The sequence below is a fragment of the Zalophus californianus genome, chromosome Y (genome assembly GCF_009762305.2).
Source record: "Zalophus californianus isolate mZalCal1 chromosome Y, mZalCal1.pri.v2, whole genome shotgun sequence".
Lineage (NCBI taxonomy): Eukaryota > Metazoa > Chordata > Mammalia > Carnivora > Otariidae > Zalophus > Zalophus californianus.
In genome coordinates, this window is record NC_045613.1 from 3,640,925 (window position 1) to 3,665,428 (window position 24,504).

Genomic DNA, 24,504 nt, shown 5'->3' on the forward strand with positions numbered 1-24,504 from the left:
GTGGCCAGAGCGGTCAGAGAAAGATCGCTGGAAGTGAAAGTCAGAGAGGAGGACGGAGACCAGAGCATGAGGAAAGGACAGGCGGACCGATGGCCAGAGCACTCTTCATGGCTCTGCTCCTGACCAGCAAAGGGCATGCGCTGGGACAAAGTGTAGCCGCACATTTCCCCCGAGCAGGCAAACGGCTTCGGGGCCTCTGTCTCCTGGAATCACACTATTCATACTCCAGGGCCTGGACTGAACATTTCCACGCACACTCGACCAGGCTTCCACTTGGTGCACACAATGTCCTGAATCTTACAAGAATCTATTCGGAAAGGTTGAGGGACAGCTTCTCATTGGCAGGACAAATACCCTGCGAACGGCGTGCCCGATGGAGCCGCGGGAACAGATAGCGCTGGCAACGTGTGTGGGGTTGGGGTTGCGACGTGGGAGTGGGTGTGCAAGGGGTGTTCAGTGTGGCTGGGAGGCCAAGGCCACCCAGGAGGGGGCACACGGTCGGGCTCCCTGGCTGGCAGTCTGGTTCCCGCTGGGGCGAGGGGCTGGGCAGGCTACGGCCTCGATCACCGCCCTGCCACTAGGTGGTCTCAGGGTCCTGTCAGCATCCTGAGCTTGACCACAGGGTTCCATCCAGCCAAGGCCACGTCCCGGGAGCCGATACCCCCGTGATCCGGAAGCCACCTGGCACCAAACCAGTGTGTGCCAGAATCCAGCAGCCACGCGGCATCCGATAGCTGCCTGCCTCAAGGTCTGGGCACTAAATCTGCACCTGGCAGGTGCTTGTGGAAGCCACGTGCTCACACCTCCACCTCATTCCCTAGGCCGAGCCCGTGGCTTGTTGCCGAGGCTCTGCTCCGAGTCCGGAACGCCAGAGAGAGGTGGGAGGGAGTTAGTCATGCAGCAGTTGCACGAAGACCTAAGGTGACAGGGCTTTGAGCATTGGCCCACAATGCTCACTCTGCACATCCAAGGAGCCCGATGCGCTCCTAGCGGAAGGCACGCTCCAAAGACATGCCCAGGCCAGTGGACGAGCGAGGCAGAGACGCGTCTCTCGGCAGCCTACAGAGTTGGGACTGACCCATCACACACCGGGGAGCCTCGGGGAGAGGAAGAGCCAGCTTCCCCTTCGGATGCGCAGAGGCCAGAAGGCGGTGCGTGATACCTTCGACAGGTTCAGAGAAAAACTACCGTAACGTGCAGGCGACGTTCGGCACCAATGACCCAGAAAATGTTCACAAGACGTAAGGAGAAGGAGTGCGAGGAGGAGCCCGTGGGTCGGGAGGGGTGGGGCTGCGATGGAGGTGGGAGGCGGGGCTCTATGCTAAGGAGAGTCCGGCCTGCCGAAATGAAGCGGGTCCCTGAGTCCGTTAAGTCAAGCTGCTAGCCTGAAATAAGGCATCCCCGTAGAGTACATGCAAAACAAACACCAGAGCAGGATTTGAGTATGGAAGTACTCTGGGTTGCCTATCTGGCCCCAAAGACAAATGCGTCCAAGGCAGGCATCCGTTTGCATTCCTCGGCTGAGCACGCACCCAGCTGTCTCTTGTATGCTGTATGATGCCCTTCCGTGGACTCATGACAGACAGCCGGAGCAGGCCCCTCGCACCCACGCCCTCTCGCCTTCTCTCCCTCTCAACCTCCCAGCCCGTCTCCCTCCTGGGCCGGTCCCGCCCCACGCTGGGGACTCCGCGCACCTCCCCTCCCTGCTCCCAAGTGGCCCCCCCCCGTCCGCCCGCCCCCAGCATCCTCGAAGCTCAAGCCCACTCCCACCGGCAATGTTAAGGCGATACACCTTAAGGATCACTTTGTTCTGGAAGTAGGGGTTGCTCCCAAAGGAAAACATCAACCTGAAGCGGTATTTGGGATGGCCCAGTACCTCCACCTGCCCCGCCGAAGAAAGAGGACGGGAAGGGGGAACGTGTCTTCTAGGTGCCCCGAGCTGTTTGCCTGGCTGCGGCACTGAACCACGTTGCCCGGCCCCCTCCTGCTCAAACCCCACGCCCACCGGGCCTCCCCCAGCCTCCGTCTCCCAGGACTGACCTCCAAATGGGTCATGGAGCTGAGCACGTGTCTGTCCTGGTCACCCGTCACGGCTGATATCTTGGGGTGTTTCAGGATCTGCCTTGGGTCAAGGAGCCTCGCCGGCACGTGCTACGGAAAGAGAGGCAGGAGCCACCCGGACCTTCCCGGCCGAGAGGCAAGCGACCGAAGTTGCAAAAGTGCGGAAACGCCAAGCACTGCCGCCCTCCCAACCTGGTCAGCTCCTGCCCTTTCTTCCCACCTGCTCCACCCTGGGGAGTCCCTTGGCTTCCAGCACCTCTGAGGCTGCCTGCCCCCGACAGGGCAAGGCCGAGGGCCTGACTGCGCTCTGTTCCCACGTCCCCCTGGCCTGTGCGTGTGGCCTGCAGGCAGTCACTGCTTTGGACGGCTGGATGTGCTCCGTCCCACTGTCACGGCCGGGATGGCTTGTGTGTTTGCCTGAAGCCCCGTGACTTTGAGGGGCCTCCTGTGCCCAGGAGGGGGCCGCTCGGGTCACCTGGAGCACGGCTGCGCACCCACGGCCCAAAGCGTGGTCCTGGCAGAGTCAGCGAGTGAGGGAGGGAAAGCGGTAGGTGGGGGCAGGGGGAAAGCAAAAGAGAGAGAGGGACAGAGAGACCGCACACCGGGAGGAAGGGGCACAGAGGGAGGGCAGAGAGGACAGGGGGAGAGGGCGGGCGAGGACACAGAGGGGGAGAGACAGGCAGGGAGGAAAGGTGCGGGTAGGCGCCTGGGCCTGGGGCCCCGGCCTGGCTGTGTGGGGCCTGTGGAGACAGAGTTTGCAGCACCCCGGCAGCGCCGTGTCTGGGTTCCCGCGGTCTGCCGAAGCGAGGCGGCCCGCTGACTGGCTTGGCAACCCGAGAGCGGACGACATTGTGGGTCTGCCCTGAACTTTGGAAATTTGGAAAACCACGCAGGCTCTGAAGGACAGGGAACGGGGGAGGGCAGCCTCTCCGTGTGCCCCATGTACCCAGCAAACGTTTCCTTCCAATATCTGCTCTGAGCCAAGCGGGCTTTGTGCTACACTCCTTGTCGAAGCGTGTTGACCCGTGTTCCCTGAACCCCGCAAGGCTGTTGGGAGTGTGCTGCAGCCCCAAAGCTTCCGCCCGCAGCTTCTGCACAGACAGGGTCTGGACAGGTCGCAGCCCCAGCGTTCTCACCCCCGCCGCGCCCCGCCTTCCTCTGCTGTGCATTGTAGGGATCGTGGGCCCACTCCCACCCGGCAAGGGGGCGGAGAGCCCTTCCCCCCAGCGCTCATGGCCGTGGCCGTGGCTCTGCTGCTGCCCTCCTCGCGGTGATCCTCCACAGCAGCCAAGCCCCACCAGCCCGAGGAAGGATACGGCCTGGGATGCCCTGGATATGACGGCCCTCCGGCGAGCCAGGTGAGAACTCCGCTTCTGATTCATCCTGCGCTTGGGCCGCAAGTAGGGCCTGGTAGCTTGGGCGTCCACAGAGCTGAGCGCTAACTGAACAACCTCCAGCGCGGCCAGTGGGGCCCCCGGCTGGATCGGGACCCAGCCCTGGCCCTTCCTGCCGCAGCTCCTGCAGCTTCTCGTCCTGCTCTGCTTGTGCCACCTCCTCGTCTTCCGCCGCCACGACCTCCACCAGCGCCATGATATCCTCCCCCACGACCACCAAATCCTCCCCCGCGCCGGCCTCGCCTCTGCGCTGCGGCGCCACAGCCTCCTGCGCAGCCTCTGCCGCCATGCCCCCCGCACCTAGGGCCTGCGGCACCCCCGCCTCGCCCCAGGCGCCTGCCTCCCCACCGGGCCCCCTCCTCCTCACGACCCCCTCAGTGGACTAAGGTGGTCCAGGATTCCGGGGCAGCCCCGGCTTCGCCGGACCCCGCCTGGCTGTCCATGGGGCCGTGGACCCGAACCACCGGCAAGCCACGGAGCGAAGGAGCTGGAGGGGCGAGCACGCGGCTCCCACAAGCGGCCGGCAGGTGGCGCTCTGGCGCCCACGGCTGGAGGCCGGTACCCAGCGGAGGCGGCGGGCCTGGGGGACGCATGCGCACAAAGCCTTGGGGCCCGGTGGCGTCTGGGTGGCGTCTGGGTGGCGGGGCGGGGGGGGCGCCTGTGGCCTTGGCGGAATGGAAGCCCGGCCTCACGCCCAGGACGCTCACCGGCCCCGGGACCCCACCAGTGGCACGGCGGTGGGCGTGGCCGCACCCGGCCCCGCCCCTCGCCCCCGCGGGAGCCAGGTCCACACGCGCGTCTCCTCAGGGGTGGCGTCCGTGCCCGGACCCTGGCCATCTTCTTCGCTGACACCTCCCAGGCCATTCCCGGCGGGTCCCTGCTATCACAAACCTCGTGTTCACCTTCTCGTCAGTTCCCCTGGGAACACGCTACTGACACCGGGGAATTCAAACCCAGCGGCTCAATAGCGTGCCTTCCCGCCTCACCATAACTGCCAGGGATGTCCGAGCTCCAGCATAATGGTCCCCGGAGCCTGCTTTTGTCCGCCTTCCTGAGGAGCTGTGGCTGTCTCGGCTGCCCCAGCTCTGCTGCAAGTTCTTCCTTGGTCTGTCTCTCACTGAGTGGAGTGCCAGCCAGGGAGGGGATGGCAAAGTGGGCACTGGCAGCACACCCTGCCCTTTCTCCGGTACTCACCAGGTCCTTCGCGACAGTCCCACACCTCATGCCGGTCCGCTGCGCGGAGGCATTCCGGAATGTGTACGATGCACGCTGCATGAGGTTGGAGGAAGGCCCAGTGGGTGATGGCAAGGCCGAGGGCGTTGGTGTTGCATCGCCCTGGGAGGGCCTCCCGTCCCTAAGAGGAATGGGTCGGGCCGCCCGTGGCACGAGGGGGGGATTTGACCGGAAAGAGGCCGGAGGAGCCCCCTTGGGGTGAAGTGCAGGGTTCTGGGCCGTAGCGCGTCACCGTTTCAAACTCTACTTGTCGACGCAAACGGGGGACCGTGCACGGATAACAACGCCCGGCCGTCTGCGGGGGAGAAGCACAATTTTCGGAGCCTGTCCCTGGCACAGCCCAGACTGTGGGTTTACTGCCACAGGCCAAACCGAATTAGCTCTTGTAAACTTGCCCAAGACACTAAAGGAGGGTTCCGAGGAAATAGTGCACCCAAAACAGCGCATCCCCGGAATCGGAGAAAACTGGGAGCGGGGGGAGGGGGGCTGGACAGAGAGCGGGGGAAGAGCGGGAGCGGCACGGAGAAGGAGAGGAGGAGAGAGGGTGGGCCCAGGGAGAGGAACATAGAGCGAGAGGAGGGGGTGGGACAGAGAGAGGAGGGCAGAGGAGGAGGGAGGCCTGGGGACAGGGAGGGAGGGGGAGGGAGAGAGGGAGGGAGCGAGGACGGGCGGAGGCAGGGAGGGAGGCTGAATTCTGTACATTGCACAGCCTACAGCCTGAAAGGAAACATTCCTCCCTGGACGTCAAGAGGAGATCTGAAGGCACCCGTGGACCTGCAGACAGATCGCAGGAGGTCATGCGGGGTGAGATGGAGAGGCAAAGCCCGAAAGAGATGAAGTGAAGCCTTCTCAGAGGTCTGCGGGAAACCCTCATGCCCACCACCGGCAGGCACGAGTCGGGAACGCCAGAGTCAGGTGGGAGGGAGTTAGTCACGCAGCAGTTGCACGAAGACCTAAGGTGACAGGGCTTTGCACATTGGCCCACAATACTCACTCTGCACATCCAAGGAGCCCGGTGCGCTCCTAGCGGAAGGCACGCTCCCAAGAGATGCCCAGGCCAGTGGACCAGCGAGGCAGAGACATGTCTCTTGGCAGCCTACAGAGTTGGGACTGACCGATCACACACCAGGGAGCCTCAGGGAGAGGAATAGCCAGCTTCCCCTACGGATGCACGGAGGCCAGAAGGCGGTGCGTGATACCTTCCACAGGTTCAGAGAAAAACTACTGTAACGTGCAGGCGATGTTCGGCACCAATGACCCAGAAAATGTTCACAAGACAAAAGGAGAAGGAGTGGGAGGATGAGCCCGAGGGTCCGGAGGGGTGGGGCTGGGTGGAGGTGGGAGGCGGGGCTCTATGCTAAGGAGAGTCCGGGCTGCCAAAATGAAGCGCGTCCGTGTGTCCATTAAGTCAAGCTGCTGGCCTGAAATAAGGCACCCCGTAGAGTACATGCATAACAAACACCAGAGCAGGATTTGAGTATGGAAGTACTCTGGGCTGCCTATCTGGCCCCAAAGACAAATCCATCCAAGCAGGCATCCGTCTGCATTCCTCAGCTGAGCTCGCCCAGAGCTGTATCTTGTATGCTGTTTGATGCCCTTCCGTGGAGTCATGACAGACAGCCGGGAGCAGGCCCCTCGCGCCTTACGCCAACCAAGTCCGTATTATTGGCCGACCTGGGTCCCCCCCGGCTAAGGTGTTTGCTGCAATGTGAGAGGGGAGAGCACCGAAAAGGTGCGTTCAACGTAGATGCGGTAAAGCACTGTGCTAAAGTGAAAGAAGCCAGCCCCAGAAGGGGGCCTACTGGATGGAACCACCCATGAATGCGGAAGCTGAAAGTTAAGTCCGAGGTGTGCAAGCAACCAGAGGGGAAAGTTGAGGTTACGTGGTGAACAGGGTGGGGGAGGGCTGTGGGGAGGGCACAAGGGGGAGGTGTCGGCCCGAGGGTATGAAGACTCAGGTCGGCCAGGCGCAGGAGTTCTGCAGACCCAAGGTGCCCGAGGCCTGCAGGAAACCGTACTTGGCTGTGTCCCTAGCGTGTGGATAAGCCAAGCGTTTGCAGAGAGATTTCAGAACGAAGGGGGCAGGAAGGACCCCGTGGACGTGACGGACACCCGCACGTCCCTGACGCGACCCTGCGTACCTCCCTCACACACACTGCAACTCAAACTTCTCCTAGGCCGAGCAGAGCTCCATCCTGCGGTGTCAAAGATGTCAGTGTTCACATGTACCTAAAACATGAATGAGACACCAGAGGAGGAAGTAACGGAGGCATTGAGGATGGGAAATGTCGCGGGGTACGCAGAAACCAAGTAGTGCATCAGCGGACGCCAATCTGCCCTGGTCAGTAAAGAGGGTAGGCAGCAACCCGCTCAATGTGCACAACAGCAGAACGTTCTGCCTTTGAAAAGCTGCCCAAGTCTATGCTCCGTGCAAGAGACTGACCTTTTAGGCCCGAGGCCAGAGAGCAGTTGGAAGAGGGAGGACGGAGTAAGAAGAGTGACCTTACGCCCTAAGCGAGGCCACTCTGATCCCTGCCGCTCGCTGACTGGTGGTTCGGTGCGTGGCTGCTCATCTGTACTGAAGGAGGTGTCACAGCGCCCAATACGGTACGGGCAGCAAAGGACTACACAGGGCTCACCAGTGATTAGTAAAGCACCACCCCCACCCCCACCCCTCCTGCCCGTTTTGAGGAGGCCAGGATTCCGATCCCGAAATGGAAGGAACGGGGTCCAATCCACAGGCAGACAGACTCAGAGACAGGAACTCTCACAACAGACCCAAGTCAGGTCAACAGCCCGGCAGCTGGAGCAAAGCAGCGAGACTCGCAAAGCCCAAGGCACTTATGGGGGCGCAGGTGTGCCCGTCCGGGGCTCAGGCGCGGATGCGAGAACCGAGACATGACGGCACAGGCAGAGCCAGGCCAAGACACACCAAGGCAAGGCACGCTCAGGAAGACACAGAAACACGGGCAAAGTGGGACGCCCGCGATCCACCCTTTACGCAGAGAAGAACTCGAAGACCCAGAGAGGCCAGGGACTGAAGCACGTGCTTCAGAACCATGGAGCCAGAACGCTCATGAATTCCTGAGGCGGTCCTCTCCGATCAGACTGCACTCTGGGTTACAGGAGTTTTGTTCCCTTAGTGCCTGGGGTCTTGGCCGCGCTGCTTCGAGGAAGGAAGAGGTAGACCAGACGAAGAGCACTGGGCAGCAGGGAAAGTTTATTGAGCCAGAGTACAAAAGTCCCTGAGAAGGCTGCTGGGTTCCCGTTCAGACTTAGGGTTTCTTATAAGCTCTTTCCAGGACCTTGAGTGTGGACCGCCTGTGGATTTGTTGCCAAAGTGTTGCCAATCAGGGCTTGGATCACGCCCCCGTCTACCGTGATGATGGGTCTTGTGGGCCGACATCTCGAGACTAAGTGCCTCAGCTCGTGACAGCGACGGATGTGTCATGGTTAGTGGCTTGGTTTTGGGTCGTGCTGGAAAGGTCACCCCTGCAGAGCCTGCTAGACAGGATGCTCTCATGGTCTTATCCAAGCGGTCAAACGGGACGCCAGCACAGTTTTGTCTGAGCTGTCCCGGCTCCCCGCTTTCCTGTTGGGGACCCTGGCCCTGACGCCCTCAGCATCCAATTGACTCCTGACATCTGGGGCTCCCTGATCTCCCAAAGCCTCCGCCCCCCACCCCCGCCTCACCCTTCTCTCCGGGCCGGGCCTCAACGTCACGCCGTTGCCCGAGCGCTGGCCAGAGATGCTGAGAGGTGGGGGCCCCTATGCCCAACTCTCCCCCCAATCTTTACGTCCTCAGCAACACCCGAGCAAACCGCACAAGTGTAGAGGAACACCCTGCGGTCCACCAAAACGGCCCAGCCTAGGACAACCCTCAGACCGTGCGCCAACATGGGAGCTATCCTGGTCCCGCTGCGGATTCTGAGGTCACACTTTCATCTGACCTGCACAAGCGGAGCCAATGGCCAGCTGGCGGGTACCCCGGCATTTACAGACCAAGAAGCTGAGAAGGCCAGTCTCCCCGTAGTCTGAGAGAGCCAAGCCTTCCGTCCTAGAGCCTCAGGCGCCTCTTCCCACCCTGGAAGGGGCAAGGCTAGGTCCTACAGATCATCAAATCCACAACCTGACGCTGGATAGGCGATCTGTCCTGCATACTGAAAGGGACAAGCAGCATCCGTGCTGTTTGACTGCCAAACCCTCCTCTGGGAAAGAGCCGCCGTACTTCCCGGAAGTTGTGGAGAGGGGAGCTTCACAGGGTGCGGCGCGGTGGGGGGCAGGAATGTTAGTATCGTCCGTCACCCTCAGGGCTGCTGTCCTTGCAGCCACTTTAGCTGGGGATGGAGAAGAGCCTCGTGGGGCAAACGCTCACATCTCCCCACTCTACTGGCAGCGGACTCGGTCGTCTGCCAGCTTCCCCAGGCAGAGGCATCTCAGGAAAGCAGACGTCCGCTTGGGGGAAGACCACCCCAGTGGCTCACCTCACCGCCTCCTGGGTGTGGCGTTAGACAGCTGCTCTGTATGCTCCAGGTCTTTCCATGGACCTACGCACAGAAGGCTAAGGGATATCAGCCCCAGAGTCATCATGGGACAGAGAGCACACGGGTGAGTGGCCCGTCCCTTGCACTTACCAATCGTGCTACCCCCGCCCCTCCCCTCTGACTGTCTGCACTCTGGCGGACCCCAAACGAGGGCCCTAGGGAAACAGGGGCCTAGGGCTTCTGGGGGAGCATGGGTGCGTCAGTGTGTGAGTGTCAGGACATGTGAGTGAAGGAGCCTGTGGGGGAGGGGCCTGAGTGAGTGTGTGCCTGAGTGAGGGACCGAGTGGGCGTATGTCAGGGGATGTGGGTCAGTGAAGGAGTGTGGGTGGGGCGGTGAGTGAGAGTGAGTGTGGGTGTCAGTGTGTGGGAGTGCCTGAAAGAGTGTGTCTGTATGGGGGGTGAGTGATTGTGCCCCTGAGTGTGCATCTGTGCGTGTGTGTGTGTGTGTATGCGTGTCTTTCCCCACAGATTAGACGCTCGCCCTGGCTCCTGTGCCCGACTGAGAGTGCCATCCTTCCTACCTTCCCACCTCACTCTGTCCCCTCTCCCACCGTCCCGCCATCAGGCCTGACCCACACTCACTATCATCGTTGCTGCTTCTGAGAGGCTGACCGTGTCAGCAAGAGCCTGTGCGCATTCCTAGGCCCAGGAAGAGCTCCAGCGCCCGCTCAACTGAGTAATGAACCTTGGGTTCTCCCCCCGCCTCCCCCGTGGCGTTTGCAGTGGATGTGTCTGAGGTCACCCACCAGGGAGCATCCCTGGACGACTGTCATCTCCATCCACTGAACCTGGGTCCTACACACATTGGCCCTGGCTCGTCGCTCCCTTTCCTTGAACGTCCTCATTTCTCCAGGGAAGAGATGAGCCCCAGGGAGCGGGCCTTGGTCTCATTTCCGCTCCCTGCCCAGCACCCCCGCACCTCCAGGGGAAGGACCTCTGCCCCCTGGGATGCAGTCCCCACGCATGTGTGACCTAGCCCTCTGGGCAAGCATACAGGCCGAGCCATTCCACGGGCCGGCAATGCCCAGGCAGAGAAGTCAAACACCCACATGAGGCCGATGTGCTCAGGCCCTCCCCCGACCCCCATCCCCAAAGGGGAGCGCGCACACCCGAGCGCCAGCGCACACGCGCGTGCACACACACAAAGCACACTTGACCTTGTTTATCAACCTTTCAATGTTTTTCCAGGGCTCCTGGGGCCTCAATCTGCCCCATGTTTCGCCCCCGCACCAGTCTTCGGTTACTTCCTGCGCAGAGGAACTGGCCTGAGCATCTGAAGCTTCTGGACTGGCTTCGGTCAAGTGCGATGCTCCCTCATATTCATCTCAAATTCTTGATGCTCCCTGGGAGGGTCAGACACACCGAGACGCAGACAGACACACACGCACACAGGAGGAGACCCGTGTGTACCTTCTCTGGGCCATAGGTAAGGTTGCTTCAGGGTTTGAAGGCCCTCCCTGGGAACGGCGGTCCCTCTCCCATGCCACTCCCTGCTGCTGACTGTGATCTCCTTACCTTTCCTCCACCCATGTATTCAACTAATCTGTGCACCCTGGCCAGTGCTTTCGGCGTGCCTGGGGGCGGGAGGAAAGGAGCTGCCTATGGAAATGAAGGGTTCAACGGTGGTGTCCAGACCAACACAGAAAGGTGACGGGGCGGCGGGGTGAGCCTTTGCGCCAGGATACCCACACGTCTCTGCCAAGCATGACGGGAGGCAACTTTGGTGGGCCTAAGTGTAAGGCGGTGCTAGGAGACCTGAGGTTGGGGCTCATGGCCCCGGAATGACAATTCCCCCAAGTGCAGCTGCCGAGCCGCCTTTGCCTCTCCAGCTCTGCTCATGGATGCTGCCTGGCCCCGCCTGCCTCAAGATTCCCCAGGCAGAAGCCGTTTGGCACTGCACTTGTCCAATCTCCCTCTCTGACGGTGATGCCCTTTTGACCCGGGGTCCCTGCGTTGGAGAGTTCCTCTGAGCCTCAGGGTCTCCATTGGTGGAGCCGAGGTTCCACAGAGCCCCATGGCGCACATTTCGGCATCCACACCCTGGGTCCCTCACCTGTCCTCCTCTCGGTTCCCTCTCCTGGGGCCTTCTTCCTCATGTAGTACTGCAGGGGGTTGGGCCACAGGTCGTCCATGATGATCTGGCAGGGGAAACGGGGCAGGGCTCAGAGGCCCATCCCAAGCAGCCGGGGAGCCCAGCAGGGTCCTTCCCGCTGTTTGTCACAGGGCCCCACCTCGGCTATCCTGCTAGAGCTGGCAAAGCTGGGGTCAGAGAACCAGTTGAAGAAGTTAAGACTGGTGTTGTGGTCCCTGCGACTGTAGGCCTCCTGTTCATAATCCTGGTGCCACTGGATGGGAGTGGAATGAGAAGGCCCGTACCCTGCCGGAAGACAAGGATGTGAGAAGGCACCGGGTAAAGAATCGGGTTCGACCCCCCTCCTGTCCCTGTGGCCGCCCATCCAGGCGGCGGCCTCTTACCAGCAGCGCTGAGGACATACTCCTTCACAACGACTTCATTCCGGAAGTAGGGGTTCTTGCGAAAGAAGAGCAGGATCTGGCGGCAATCACGGGGAAACCTGAGATCCTCCACCTGCCGGGTGGCAGAGTGGGGGAGACGGGGGTGAAATCTCTGTCCAGCAGAACCTCCCCGTCCTGACTTCAGAGATGGATCACTTCGGCACGCTCCCCACTCCCGTCCCCCGCCCCGGTCTCAGTCTGCCACGCCAGACCTTCAAATCCGTCATGTAGCCAAGGAGGCCTTCATCTTCCTTACTGATCACGGCTGACATCTGGGGGTGGTTCACAAACTGCTGTGAGTCAAGGACCCTCCGAGGGCTGGAGATGAAAGAGCTACAACAACAGAGCAAGTCTGGACAGCGGCCGGGCACGGCCTCCCCTCTGCTTCCCCGGGTTGCATTCCCTCCCCACGGGCTGCGTCAAGGCCCGCTGGGTCCCCACACGGGATGCTGCAGATCTCGGCACTCACACAGGAAGCTGTGCATGCTCAGAGACCACCCCTCCCGCCCCACACCCCCCTCCCCAGCTCATCCTCCTGTGCTGACGGCCAGACACAACTAGCTCATCTCCGGACAAGCACACGTTCCTGCCTCAGGCTGAGCAGGTGGGCACTCACAGCCACTGGCCTGCTGCGTTACCCCGAGGGGAACCTGAGCTTTGCCTCCAGCTGTTTTGTGAGAAGAAGCCCTGCAGCGGCTCCTAATTCCTAATTCTGAGCTGGACCTCTGCTCCTACTCCCCCACTGGTCTTCCAGTGCCTCTTGCCACATCAAGAGCACTCTGAGGCCCACAGGCCCCACCCCACCCCCAGAACGAGGATGTTGAGGCTGTCGGGATCACCAGGGCATGAGCGTGGCCCCCACACCGCGGCGGGGCCGGGGGTGTGGCTGGGGTTGAGGGGGGTTCTCCAACCGATGTATTTTGATACTCAACGGCCCCCTCCCTTCAGTTCCTCTTGCTCTAGCCCGGCCACATCCGGGTTCCTCCATGACAGCGTCAAGGATACAGCCTTGGCCCAGAAGCCAGGGATGCCCCGGATAAGGGCGCTTCGGTGTTCCAGGTGACGCTGCCGCCTCCGACAATAGCTCAGTCTGAGCCGAGAGGAGGACCTGCTGGCTTGTTTATTCTCGGGCTCCAGCTGTGACTGCAAGGCCTCTAGAGCCTCGAGCGGGGACGGGATCGGACCCCGCCGCCCCTCTGGCTGTTCTTCCCCTTTCTGCTTCTCCTGCAGCTCCTGCGCCCCTTCTTCCTCCTTCTGGCCCGCCTCCCTCTGGTCCTCGTGCTCAGCCTCCTCCTCAGCCTCTTGAGCCTCCTCTCCCTCCTCAGGCTCCTCGCACTCCCCAGCCTCCTCTGCCTCAGCCACCTCCTCTCCAACATGCTCCTCCTTAGCCTCCTCCACCTCAGCCTCTTCCACAACAGCCTGCTCCTCAGCCTGTTCCTCCCCCTCCTCTTGCTCAGCCTCTTCAGGCCCCTCCACCTCCTCCTCTTCCTCGGGCTTCTCCTCCGCCCTTGGCTCCTGCTCAGCCTCCTCAGCCTCCTCCTTCTCAGCATGCTCAGGCTCCCCCTCCTCCTCCCTGTCCACATCCTCCTCCTCCTCCCCCTGCTCCTGCTCAGCCACTACAGCCTCGTCGCCCTCTTCCTCCACAGCCTTGTCAGCCTCCTCCTCCTCCTCCTCCCCCTCCCCCTCCTCCTCCGCCTCCTCTCCCTCACCATCCCCCTCCCCCTCCTCCTCCGACTCCTCAACCTCCCTAGCCTCGTCTTCCTCCTCCGTGTCAGCCTCGTCTACCTCCTCCGTGTCCTCCTCCGTGTCCTCCTCGTCCTCTCCGTCCTCCCCCTCCAACACGGCCAGTTGCAGCACCAACCTCAGGTCAGCCCCCACTAGGACCAGCTCCACCACCAGGATGGCATCCTCTCTCTCCCATCGCTCCTCCCCTTCCCGCACAGCCTCGTCGGCCATCCCCACACCTAGGGCCTTCAGCGCCCCCGGCTCGCCCCGGGGGCCTCTATCCCCGGGCACAGACACCTCGTGACCGGCCCCTTTCCCAACTGAGGCGGGTTCAGGATTCTGGGGACCGCCCCGCCTCCCCCGGACCCCGCCTCGCCACCCCCGGACCCTGCCTCGCTGGGGCAGCTGCGAGGGAAAGGCTGGAGGTGTGAGCGCAGGCCTCCGCAAGCGGCTCGGCAGGTGGGGCTCCGTCCGGCGCCCAGGGGCGGCGACCGATAACGGTCTCTTCCCCGAGGCTGCCGGACTCTGGGACGCATGCGCACAAGGGCCTGGGGCCGGGTGTCCAAGGAGACGACCTGGCCGGGGCACCCGTGCGGCCCTGGCGGGATGGAGTCCCTGAGCCACGCCCAGGACGCGGGCCGGCCCCCGGGTCCAACTCGTCTCACGGTGGTGGGCGTGGCCGCCGCCGGCCCCGCCTCTCGCCCCCACGGGAGACAGCCATCCAGCAAGGGAGCCCGCCGGTGCGCCTCCTCGGGGGTGGCCTCGGGGTCCCAGCTGCACCGACCCCAACCCTCGCACCCCCACGCCGCCCCCCAACACCATCCGCACCCCACCACCCCGCCCACGCCCCTGCCGCGGCCTCGTCGGGCGCGCCCTCTGCCTGGATTTTCTACCAACAATGCGAAGCTGTCCCTCGCCCTTCCCGAATAGACTCCTCTGAGACTCGGGACACTGTGTGCACCACCGGGAAGCCTGGTCCAGTGTGCGTGGAAATGGTCAGCCCAGGCCCTGGAGTAGTCATCGTGCGATTCCAGGAGACAGAGGCCCCGAAACCGTCTGCCTGCTCGGGGGAAATGTGCGGCTACAGTTTGTCCCAGTGCATGCCCTCTGCTGGTCAGGAGACGAGCGACGAAGAGCGCTCTGTCCACCGGTCCGCCTGTCCTTTCCTCACGCTCTCCTCTCCGTCCTCCTCTCTGACTTTGGCTTCCGGTGCTCTTTCTCTGACCCCTCTGGCCACACGGCCTCTGGAACCTAAAGGCTTCAGGAAGAAAGATGCAGATGAGTCTCGGAGCAGCTCCTTTCCCAGGAAATCAAAGTCATCTCCCCCTCTGGGACCGGCAGCCAGTCCGGTGATCCTCGAAAAGGTGCCAGGTTGAGTGCCCACACAAACACACCCTCACACAGTCTCACAGACACACAGTGTGTTTGCCATGGAGGACAGAGGGACGCATGCCTTTTCCTGGAGCCAAGAGCATACAGCAAAGGGGACCCAGATGCCCCTCTATGAAGAGGAAGTCTGCAACATCCCTGTGGAGAGGACGGCAGAGGGATGCTGTCCACCATCCATCCCCAGGTGGATGCTGTCTGCCCGTTTCGGTGACCTCAGTGCCCACTCTTTGGAAGGCCCGGCGGCAAGGAGTTGAGGACGGCTCCCAGGCGACAGGCAGCACAAACGCCTCCACCACCAGCAACGGACTGTCTTCCGTTGCATTCTGCCAACTGCAAGAATGCCCAGGGAAGGGGTTCCCGACTCGTCTGGCCTGCAGAGGAGCATGCATCCTACCTAGCCTTCCCCTCTCTGGGTCCGCCGGGTCCGACCGTGAGTGGAACATCAAGCCGGGCCATCACAACCCCAGAGCTGGCCGACAAATGTAGTGAGAGATGTCCAAGTGTGGTTTCGAGCCTGCAAAGTAGGCTTGGGGCCGTGGGTCCGGTGCCAATGGAAGCCTGGCTCCAGGCATCACCGACAAGAAGGGGCTTCTCACACAGCCCCCCTCCCCCCGTCTCAGGCGGGAGAAGCGTGCACATATCTACAGGTACAGTGCCCGACTGGGTCTCCACACGTTTCCACCAGAGTGGATTTCATATGCGCACCCACGGTCTTTGGACCGTGGTTTTTATCTGTTCGCCCTTCATGCGGATGCTGTCCATGTCCACTCCCAGTCCCAGGTGACATTTGTGCAATGACAGACTTCTGGCATTGCCCTTGTCGGGGCGGGAAGGTGAGAGGTCTCCAGTACAGAAGAATACACAATTGGCCCCAGAACAACATACACACACACACACACACACACACACAACAAGAGGTGTGCGGCCCAGGAAGGAGACTGAAACCCCTAGCTATTGCCCACACCTGAAACCATCTGTGCAATCAGCACAGATGGGTGGTGTGCCTAACACCCGCCTGACAACTCCAACCCCTCCCTCCTTGCCTTGGGCCCTGTGCATCTGGGCATCGAGAGGGGAGACAGATTCCTGAAGAAACACAAATGCACACGAGGCCTGTGTGTCCGGAGGGACATGGCTACGCTCGGCCTCTTGCCCCTTTCTCCATAATCCGCAGAGCTGGAAATCCCGCAGTCCCTCTCCTTTTCTGACTGGGGCCTACACACGCACATATACACACGTGTGCACATGCAAACGCTTGGACACACAACATACATGCATATAGTCTCGACACACAGGTATGTGCCAGTGGCCGCTCACACTCATAATCACATGTGCCTGGAAACACACAGAGACAGGCACCACAGACACGAGCCCATGGAAACACACACACAGGACACTCACCCACACACCCGGGCTTGACACAGCAGATAGAAGATGGCCGCACACACGCACAGACACAAACCCATGCAGACAGGCACCACTCTCTCTCTCACACACACATGTGCAGAAATACACAATCTGCAACCCGCAGGAATGCATGTTGGCTGCACATGTCCACTCCCACACACACCTGTGCATGGACACACACTGAGATCACATAAGACACAAACACACGTGTCCTGCTCACAGGCATGCACACTTGCCCGTGCAAACACACCCGGCTGCACTCGCAAGCACATGCGCAACACTCACAAACGGTCTCTAGCTCAGCCATACATGCTTGGCCCGGCACTAGCACACACACCCCCCTCCACCCAAAAAGTCACACACACACACGCACAACAAATACACACGGTCTTAGGCACACATGCATTCACAATTGGCCCTCACACAGACACATTTACACACTCCTGCACTCAGGATACGCACAAGTAACAGAAACACACGGTCTGTGTCGCAGAGGAATGCACACTGAGCCGCTCCAACACACACATATGCACGTGCTCACGCACACGCACACACTCACGTGACACAAAGTCTCTGGTTCACAGGCATGTGCAGTGAGCTTCCCAATACACACACACACTTTTGCACATGTAACCCCATACCCACAACATACACGAACGGTCTCCAGTACAGAAGAATACACAATTGGCCCCAGAACAACATACACACACACACACACACAGACACGCACACACACAGACACACACACACACAGACACACACACACGGTCCATACAGCACACAGACACTCAAGAAACACACAGAATCTTCAGTACACAGGCATACACCTCTGATCCTGCACCCTCAAACACGCACACCCACACATGAGCTCATGCTAACACACATACATGCAAATCACACACACCCATACGTTTTTTCGGGACACATGTGTGCTCACATGACCTCGCAAACACACACACACGTGCTAATGCAATACACACACACCAAACACGCACACGATCTCCAACACAGAGGCATGAACAGGTGGCTACAGATGTGCGCGCACACACACACACACACACACACACACACGGCCTGCAAACACAGAGACACACACAGACACCCAACGGCCTGCAAACACAGAGACACACACAGACACCCTCGCGCATGCAAGCACACATACACTCAACACTCACTTGAAAGGTCTCTGGCACATGTCCATACATACGTAGCCCCGCAGAAAGTCACACACCGAGGTGTGCCTGAAAACACACATACACACCATACACCCATGGCCTTGCCCAGACAGCCAGACAGGTTTCTGCTCGCATGCACACACACATTCACGTGCACTGGGAATCAAAGACAACAAACACATAGTCCCCGCATACAAGCATGCACACTTGGCCACACAAACAGGAAAAGACACTCAGGAAACACACACCCAACACATTTGATCTCTAGTACACAGGCATGCACAATTGCCAGGAACACACACGGCCGTGCACATGACACACACACACACCTAACACCGGGAAGCACACACTGTAACCGGCACACAGGCACTCACACATCGCCACACACATACACACATACACACGCATGCAAACACACACACAAATGAAATAGGACCACACATGGTGTCTCCACACAGGTATGTGCAAATGGTCACCCCTACACACACCCATCCATGTGCAAACACACACTCAGGCAACACCCACCAACTCACAAGGTCTGTGGCACTCAAGCATGCACACTTGGACACACACATCAACACATACGTCGGCATGCAAACACACACACACAACACATAAACACTCAGGGTCCCTACGCACTGGTACGCACACAGGGCCTCACAAACACACATACCCGTGCACCTGCAAACACACCAAACAAATTATAGATTTGTTAATATTGGGTAAATATCTTCCTCTGTAGCTTTATGTTGCTTCCACTCTCATTTTTACTTATTTACACTGGATTTCGTTAAATGTCTTGGACACTGCATGTTTTATTTCCTCATTTAGGCATCTAAACAAACAGTAGGCACTCTATTCCTTGTCCTATTTTGTTTGCTTAATTGTATTCATCACGCAGATTTCGATGTAAGCATTAGTTTAATAGCATTTTAAAATCAATTTATCCATTATTCATTATTAAACATTGTGCTCTCATTTTTACTAATTGTTAATATAAAAATTATCTTTAAAACATTTTGAGAGCTATCATAAAGCTTAAATTATTACAGTAGTGCCTTTCACAGAATAGTGAAAGAGGGAAGGAAAAACAAACAGTGGGGTTGCTGTGGAAATACAGGAAAAGATGACTTATTGAGTTTCATCTGCTGGAAGACATTAGTTTTTTTTAAGTTTTTATTTAAATTCTAGTTATTTAACATACAGTGTAATATTGGTTTCAGGAAGTGATTCATCCCTTACATATAACACCCAGTGTTGATCACAAGTCCCTTCTTAATATTCATCACCCTTTTAGCTCATCCTCAGCCCACCTCCCCTCCAACAACCCTAGTTTGTTCTCTATAGTTTAACTACTATGTTTGCCTCCCTCTCTTTTTTCCCTTCCCCTGTGTTCATCTGTTTTGTTTCTTAATTCCACATATGACTGACTTATTTTGCTTAGCATAATACCCTCGAGTTCCATTTATATCATTGCAAACGGCAAGATTCATTATATTTGATGGCAGATAGTATTCCATTGTATGTATACCACATCTTCCCTGTCCATTCATTACTCAGGGGACATTAGGGCTCTTTCCATAGTTAGGCTTTTGAATTTAATGCTGCTATAAACATTGGGGTGGATGTGCCTCTGTTAATTGGTATTTTTATATCTTTCGGATAAGTACCTAGAGGTGCAATTGCTAAGTCATAAGGTAGCTCTATTTTTAACCTTTTAAGGAAACTCCGTACTGTTTTCCAGAGTGTCTGTACCAGTTTGCATTCCCACAAAGAGTGTAAGAGGGTTCCCCTTTCTCTGCATCATCACCAACACCTGTTTCTTGTGTTAGCCATTCTGAGAGGTGTAAGGTGATATCTCAGTGTAGTTTTCATTTGTATTTCCCTGATGATGAGGTTCTTTTCATGTGTCTGTTGGCCGTCTGGATGTCTTCTTTGGAAAAATATCTGTTCATGTCTTCTGCCCATTTCTTAACTGGATTTCTTATTTTCTGGGTGTTGAGTTTGATCATTTCTTTATAGATTTTGGATACTAACCCTTTATCAGATATGTCATTTGTAAATATCCTCTCCCATTCCATTGGTTACCTTTTTGGCTTGTTGATTGTTTCCTTCATTGTGCAGAAACTTTGTATCTTGATGAAGACCCAAAAGTTCATTTTGGTTTTGTTTCCCTTGCCCCCAGAAATGTGTCTAGTAAGAAGGTGATATGACCAAGTTTCGAGAGGTTGCTGCTTGTGTTCTTCTCTAGAGTACTAAGGAGGGCAGGTATGATGAGCACTTGGCGTTATAGGCATCTAAGGAATCATTGAACACTACATCAGAAACTAATGAGTACTATATGTTGGCTAACTGAACATAATAAAAAAGTAAATTTAAAAAAAGAAATTGATCCCATTTACAATTACACCAAAAAACATAAGATACCTGTGAATAAACCTAATCAAAGAGGAAAAAGATCTGTACTCTGCAAAAGTTGAACACTCCTGAAAAAAATTGAAAGGGACACAAATAAATGGAAAAATGTTCCATGCTCATGGATAGGAATAAAAACCATTATTAAAAGGCCCATAGTTCCCAAAGCAACATACACATTTAATGCAGTCCCTATCAAAATACCACCAGCACTCTTCACAGAGCTAGAACAAACTAACCTAAAATTTGTATGGAACCAGAAAAGGCTCCCAAGTAGCCAAAGCGATCTTGAAAAAGAAAAGCAAAGCTGGCGGCATCACAATTCCGTACTTCAAGCTCTATTACAAAGCTGTCACCAAGACAGTATGCTATTGGCACAAAAACAGACACATAGATCAATGGAACAGGATAGAGAGCCCAGAAATGGACCCTCACCTCTGTTGTCAACGATTCTTCGACAAAACAGGAAAGAATATTCAATGGAAAAAAGACAGTCTCTTCACTAAAGGGTGTTGGGGAATTGGGCAGCCACATGCAGAAGAATGAAACTGGACCATTTCCTTATACCATACACAAAAACAGACTCAAAATGGAATAAAGACTTAAATGGAAGACATTAGATTTTGCCTTTGCCCTCTTTTCTCTGTTTTTAATTGGTGTTTTGAACAAGGACATGGTAGAGATAAAGCATTTTTTAGGCATTTTCAGAATGGAATTCAAATAATAAAATTGCTGACCAGAAAGATAGAAAGAACTCAGATAAATTCATGAAGCTGACTTCACAGGTATCTCACGACTCCTATCATATGAAATATATATTTATTCTTATATAATTGATTTATATTTTCTGTCCAGTCCAGCAGAAACTAACCTTAACTAATATATTCCTCCACTGAATTAAAAAACTTAGGAAGGCCAAGGCTTCTTGTCCTCAGATTTATGTGTTCAACTTATGGCACACTCCATATGAGAGTAGGTAAATATTATTGAATTGTTGCTCTTTGCCCAATATTGTCATCAGAGAGAAGTGTTTGTAGCTCTTGAGTTAATTTTCTACAATTGTAGTTTCTATCATTTTCATACTGATTTGTAAGTTATTTTAAACTATCATTGTTTAGTATTTCATCAACTTCTCTGTTAGATCATGTGGAACTAATTCTTTTAATTAGTATGTATATGTGGCAGGTACGTAAAGCTACATGGTAAAGCCAGAGAGATTATATTCTTTACAAAGTGTGGGAATGGGGTATTTCATTTTCTCACTCCAAAAATGAAAGTCAATATTGAACTAAATAAAAGTTTGTTTCAATATTTAAGTTACATTTAACTTGAGTAAATATGGGAAACATTTCTTGTTGGGTGAACATAATAGAAGAAGGCACTTATCTCATAAGTAGGTATTATGATGTCAGACATTCTATATGCTATAATTTCAATCCCAACCCTGGCAACTACTCGACTAGAACCCTATCTTGCATCCACATCCACTTGAGCCAACATGAGATCTCCACTTTGCTTCTATCAGTTTTGGGGACTGTTTTTTCACTGCTGTGGTGGTAAGTTACAGATAATTGGGATTTTTTTTCTCCTCTGTTTGTGTTATTACTGGGGAAATATTTTTTATTTTCCTTAACTTTTTAAAATATCTTCTGTTTTTCTCCTTGATGTTTATTTCATTTCTTACTTCTTATCATGTTTGTCTTTCATCTAGTCTTACATTTTGCCACTTTTATTTATGTTTCTCATTCTTCTCTATATTCTCTTATTTCACATCTTCAACAAATGAAAGTTAGGATGACAAATATCAATAATCATTCAGCAAGATGTTGTTTATCATGTTATATTTACCTCCTCTCCTCCCTATCTGGCCTTTTAGTACCCAATTCTCAAAAGCAGTGGTTAAGCTCATTGACCCCAACGGTTGCCCCATTGACAGCATCCAGCAACATCCCATGGCTAGTGTCCCTGGCTGAAAACTGCCAGGGCATTATTCTGAGTCAGTGGTGGATCCTCTCCACAGCCAGCTGTCTGAATAAACTGTAAGTACATCTAGAATCGCGATAAAGGGATCATAGTTACATATATACTTTATATTTGTTTTGTCAAAATTAATTTTATTTGCATTGGTTAGTGACGCATTCAAGGGACTTTGTTGTTGGAAAATAACATATTAAAAATGAAGCTTGGAGTTCTAAAAGTCAAGTTCTATTGCAATGTAGAGCATCATTTTACAGGGATGTTAAGAGAAATTTGTTGGATTACATTAACATTTCAGGTTAAATGAAGCTAATGAAATGTTTTTCTCAGTCTAATTTCATTATGCTCTTCTGTACTTTTCTATTCCTTTAGGAAACATTTGGACTCTGACATTTCAGCAGTCATTGACCAAGAAGATATCTTACTTGGCCATACAATATGCCTGCACCCCAGTTTTGGTCCACAAGTTGGAATGGATCCAGTCAAAGGAGACATAGGAGTCATCCTGCTACAGTACCCTATCAGGGTGGGGGGAATACCACTTTATCACACTTATAACATCTTCTGGAAGAGCTGTTATAACTGCCAGTACAGACACTGCAGGGTATACCAATATCAGAGTAAGCTCAAGTGTCATGTTCTGTCATATCATAAATGTAGCTCATATAATGATATAGAAAAAACAAAGCAAAACAGTGCAAAAATAAAATAGGATGTTAAAAAATCTTGTAAATAATTAAGGCCATATTACTCCACTTCACATGGAGGAAAGAAGGAAAAGTGACAATATCATGGGTTATAATATTCTGTGTTCTATTAAGAGGGATTTAGGAACAGCTAAAAAATACAAGAAAGTATGAAATAAGTATGTATGAGATTAGATGGAAGGAAAGGAGAAGTCAGAGTTATCTCAGTAATTTTTTGTGATTGAAAGATTGAAAGTTGTACCAACCTAGTAGTAAATCATAGGAATATAATAACCCATATCTCATAGTCCTTTCTATCTCTATTCCCTCAGACCACAATAACTTTGGAACCAGTATCAAAAAGCTGTCAGTTAAGCTGCTGGACCTCTCATTCTGCCACCATCAATATATCCACCTAACTAAAAGTAACAACTTATGCATCTGGAGTCAGCCACAAGGAGACTGCTGGGTACTTACTGTATAAGGGCAGAGTTACCATTGGGGGGAGATGTAAAAATATATGTCAAATGTAAAATGGATACAAGTTCATTTATGCAAGATGAATAAGGGCTGGAGATCTGCTGAACAACCTAGTGTATATAGTTAACAATCTTACACTGTACACTTAAGAATTTAAGAGCGTTCGATAACATGTTGACTCTTACTCCCTTAATAAAAAAGAAAGTTTCTTTACTTTCACATGCAATCCACAGGTGTAATGTTGATGTGATTATATAATCATACATACATTATGTCAAAAAATATTCAAAGATATATTTATTCTTAAGGTCACAAATAAAGCAGGAATATTTTCATCAATGAAATTTCAGAATTAGAAAATTTGCTAAAATATATTCGAGGCAATGGGAAGAACAGGTTATCCTTGGATTGGTTTGTTAGAATACAAATAGAAGTCAGTTTTACAAATACAAACTGAGTACTTAAAAGTCTTCAGTTATGAGGTGTAATTATTATCTCACCATCCTGAAGCTACAAAAATATTGTAACTGAGTTAGTGATGAGGAGTACCTGCTACCAATATATATTTTAAAAGAGTATCATGACTTTTTTCCCAACGCTCAACCTAGAAGATATGTAGTAATATTTGTGTTATATACTACATGTAGTAATACTTAGTTTGTAACAGATAAAATTTAAGAAGTCACAAATGGCTACAAAGAAATTTAAGGCAAAAAAAGTGAGAGGCAAAAATAAAAATGTTTGAAATTTACAAATAAGGAAGATGTTAAAATTTGTAGTGGAAAAGGGATATGGGTGATATCAAATTCTTCTTAATAAACATATTGCCAAAACTTTGTCAAGCCCAAAAGACCAAAGCGTTGAAACCAATATTTGAGAAATTTGAAATTAAGAAAGACAAGGTAACCACCGCGTGGTAGATTACAAATTGATAGGGTACATAGAGGAAATAGGCCTGGTCCCAGTTCTTAGAAAATCCTGATTTTCTGGGCCCGGTCACCAGAGTTTATGTTTTGATAGGAGAGAGTAGTGCAGTAATTTAGTAAAAATATAATTTTGTTAATGTTCTTATAGAAATCTTTATTGTGAACAGTGGAGATAACAATTATATCTACATTTGGATAGAAGAAGGGCATACTTAAAATTTTGAGAGGAAAGTAGCTCTTCATAATAGAAATAAGATGTGCAAATGTAATGACCATTCAATGCATAGAAAATATTTGAGTGGTAAAATTTGTAAGGGGCACATGATGCTAAGAAAAATATTTAAAAAAAGAGAAAAGAAAATTGCTTTGGACCAATTATGAAGTAATGGTGCCTGGACTCAGTTGTAGAAGTCCTTGGAGTCACAGAAAGATTTTAATGCAAAAAAAAAAAAAATGTATTTTAGAAGAATCAAATATTTCCTGTTCTGGAAGGTGGAATGAAAGATGGCTTTTAAAATTAAATTCAAGAAGTCAGATTTATTTAGAAATCTAACCAACAAAGTCTATTAAAGTACCTT

The 24,504-nt window shown here is 53.9% G+C and overlaps 2 protein-coding genes across 2 annotated transcripts; one reads left to right on the top strand and one right to left on the bottom strand.

The window, feature by feature from the left end:
* Nucleotides 1-7,909: 7,909 nt before the first annotated feature.
* Nucleotides 7,910-13,702, bottom strand: LOC118356660 (testis-specific Y-encoded protein 3-like). Its single transcript, XM_035725952.1, has 8 exons — nt 13,456-13,702; nt 12,752-13,380; nt 11,959-12,036; nt 11,708-11,819; nt 11,464-11,609; nt 11,286-11,370; nt 10,748-10,806; nt 7,910-10,575 (listed from the first exon to the last, which is right to left on the bottom strand). The coding sequence occupies exons 1-8, from the start codon at nt 13,700-13,702 to the stop codon at nt 10,558-10,560; spliced, it is 1,374 nt and encodes a 457-aa protein (XP_035581845.1). The 3' UTR covers nt 7,910-10,557.
* Nucleotides 13,703-21,284: 7,582 nt separating this feature from the next.
* Nucleotides 21,285-23,228, top strand: LOC118356640 (serine protease 55-like). Its single transcript, XM_035725939.1, has 4 exons — nt 21,285-21,413; nt 21,734-21,896; nt 22,207-22,454; nt 22,853-23,228. Exons 1-4 carry the CDS (start codon nt 21,356-21,358, stop codon nt 23,002-23,004), a joined length of 621 nt encoding a protein of 206 aa, XP_035581832.1. The 5' UTR covers nt 21,285-21,355; the 3' UTR covers nt 23,005-23,228.
* Nucleotides 23,229-24,504: the final 1,276 nt, after the last annotated feature.

Excerpts from the sequence above, each read along its gene's own strand:
- LOC118356660 (XM_035725952.1), bottom strand. The coding sequence starts at position 13,702 with ATGGCCGACGAGGCTGTGCGGGAAGGGGAGGAGCGATGGGAGAGAGAG. Across the intron at positions 11,820-11,958 it reads GCTACATGACGGATTTGAAG|GTGGAGGATCTCAGGTTTCC; the intron begins GTCTGGCGTGGC and ends GCCACCCGGCAG. Across the intron at positions 11,610-11,707 it reads GTATGTCCTCAGCGCTGCTG|GGTACGGGCCTTCTCATTCC; the intron begins GTAAGAGGCCGC and ends GTCTTCCGGCAG.
- LOC118356640 (XM_035725939.1), top strand. The coding sequence starts at position 21,356 with ATGAGATCTCCACTTTGCTTCTATCAGTTTTGGGGACTGTTTTTTCAC. Across the intron at positions 21,414-21,733 it reads GTTTTTTCACTGCTGTGGTG|TACCCAATTCTCAAAAGCAG; the intron begins GTAAGTTACAGA and ends CTGGCCTTTTAG. Across the intron at positions 21,897-22,206 it reads GCCAGCTGTCTGAATAAACT|GAAACATTTGGACTCTGACA; the intron begins GTAAGTACATCT and ends CTATTCCTTTAG.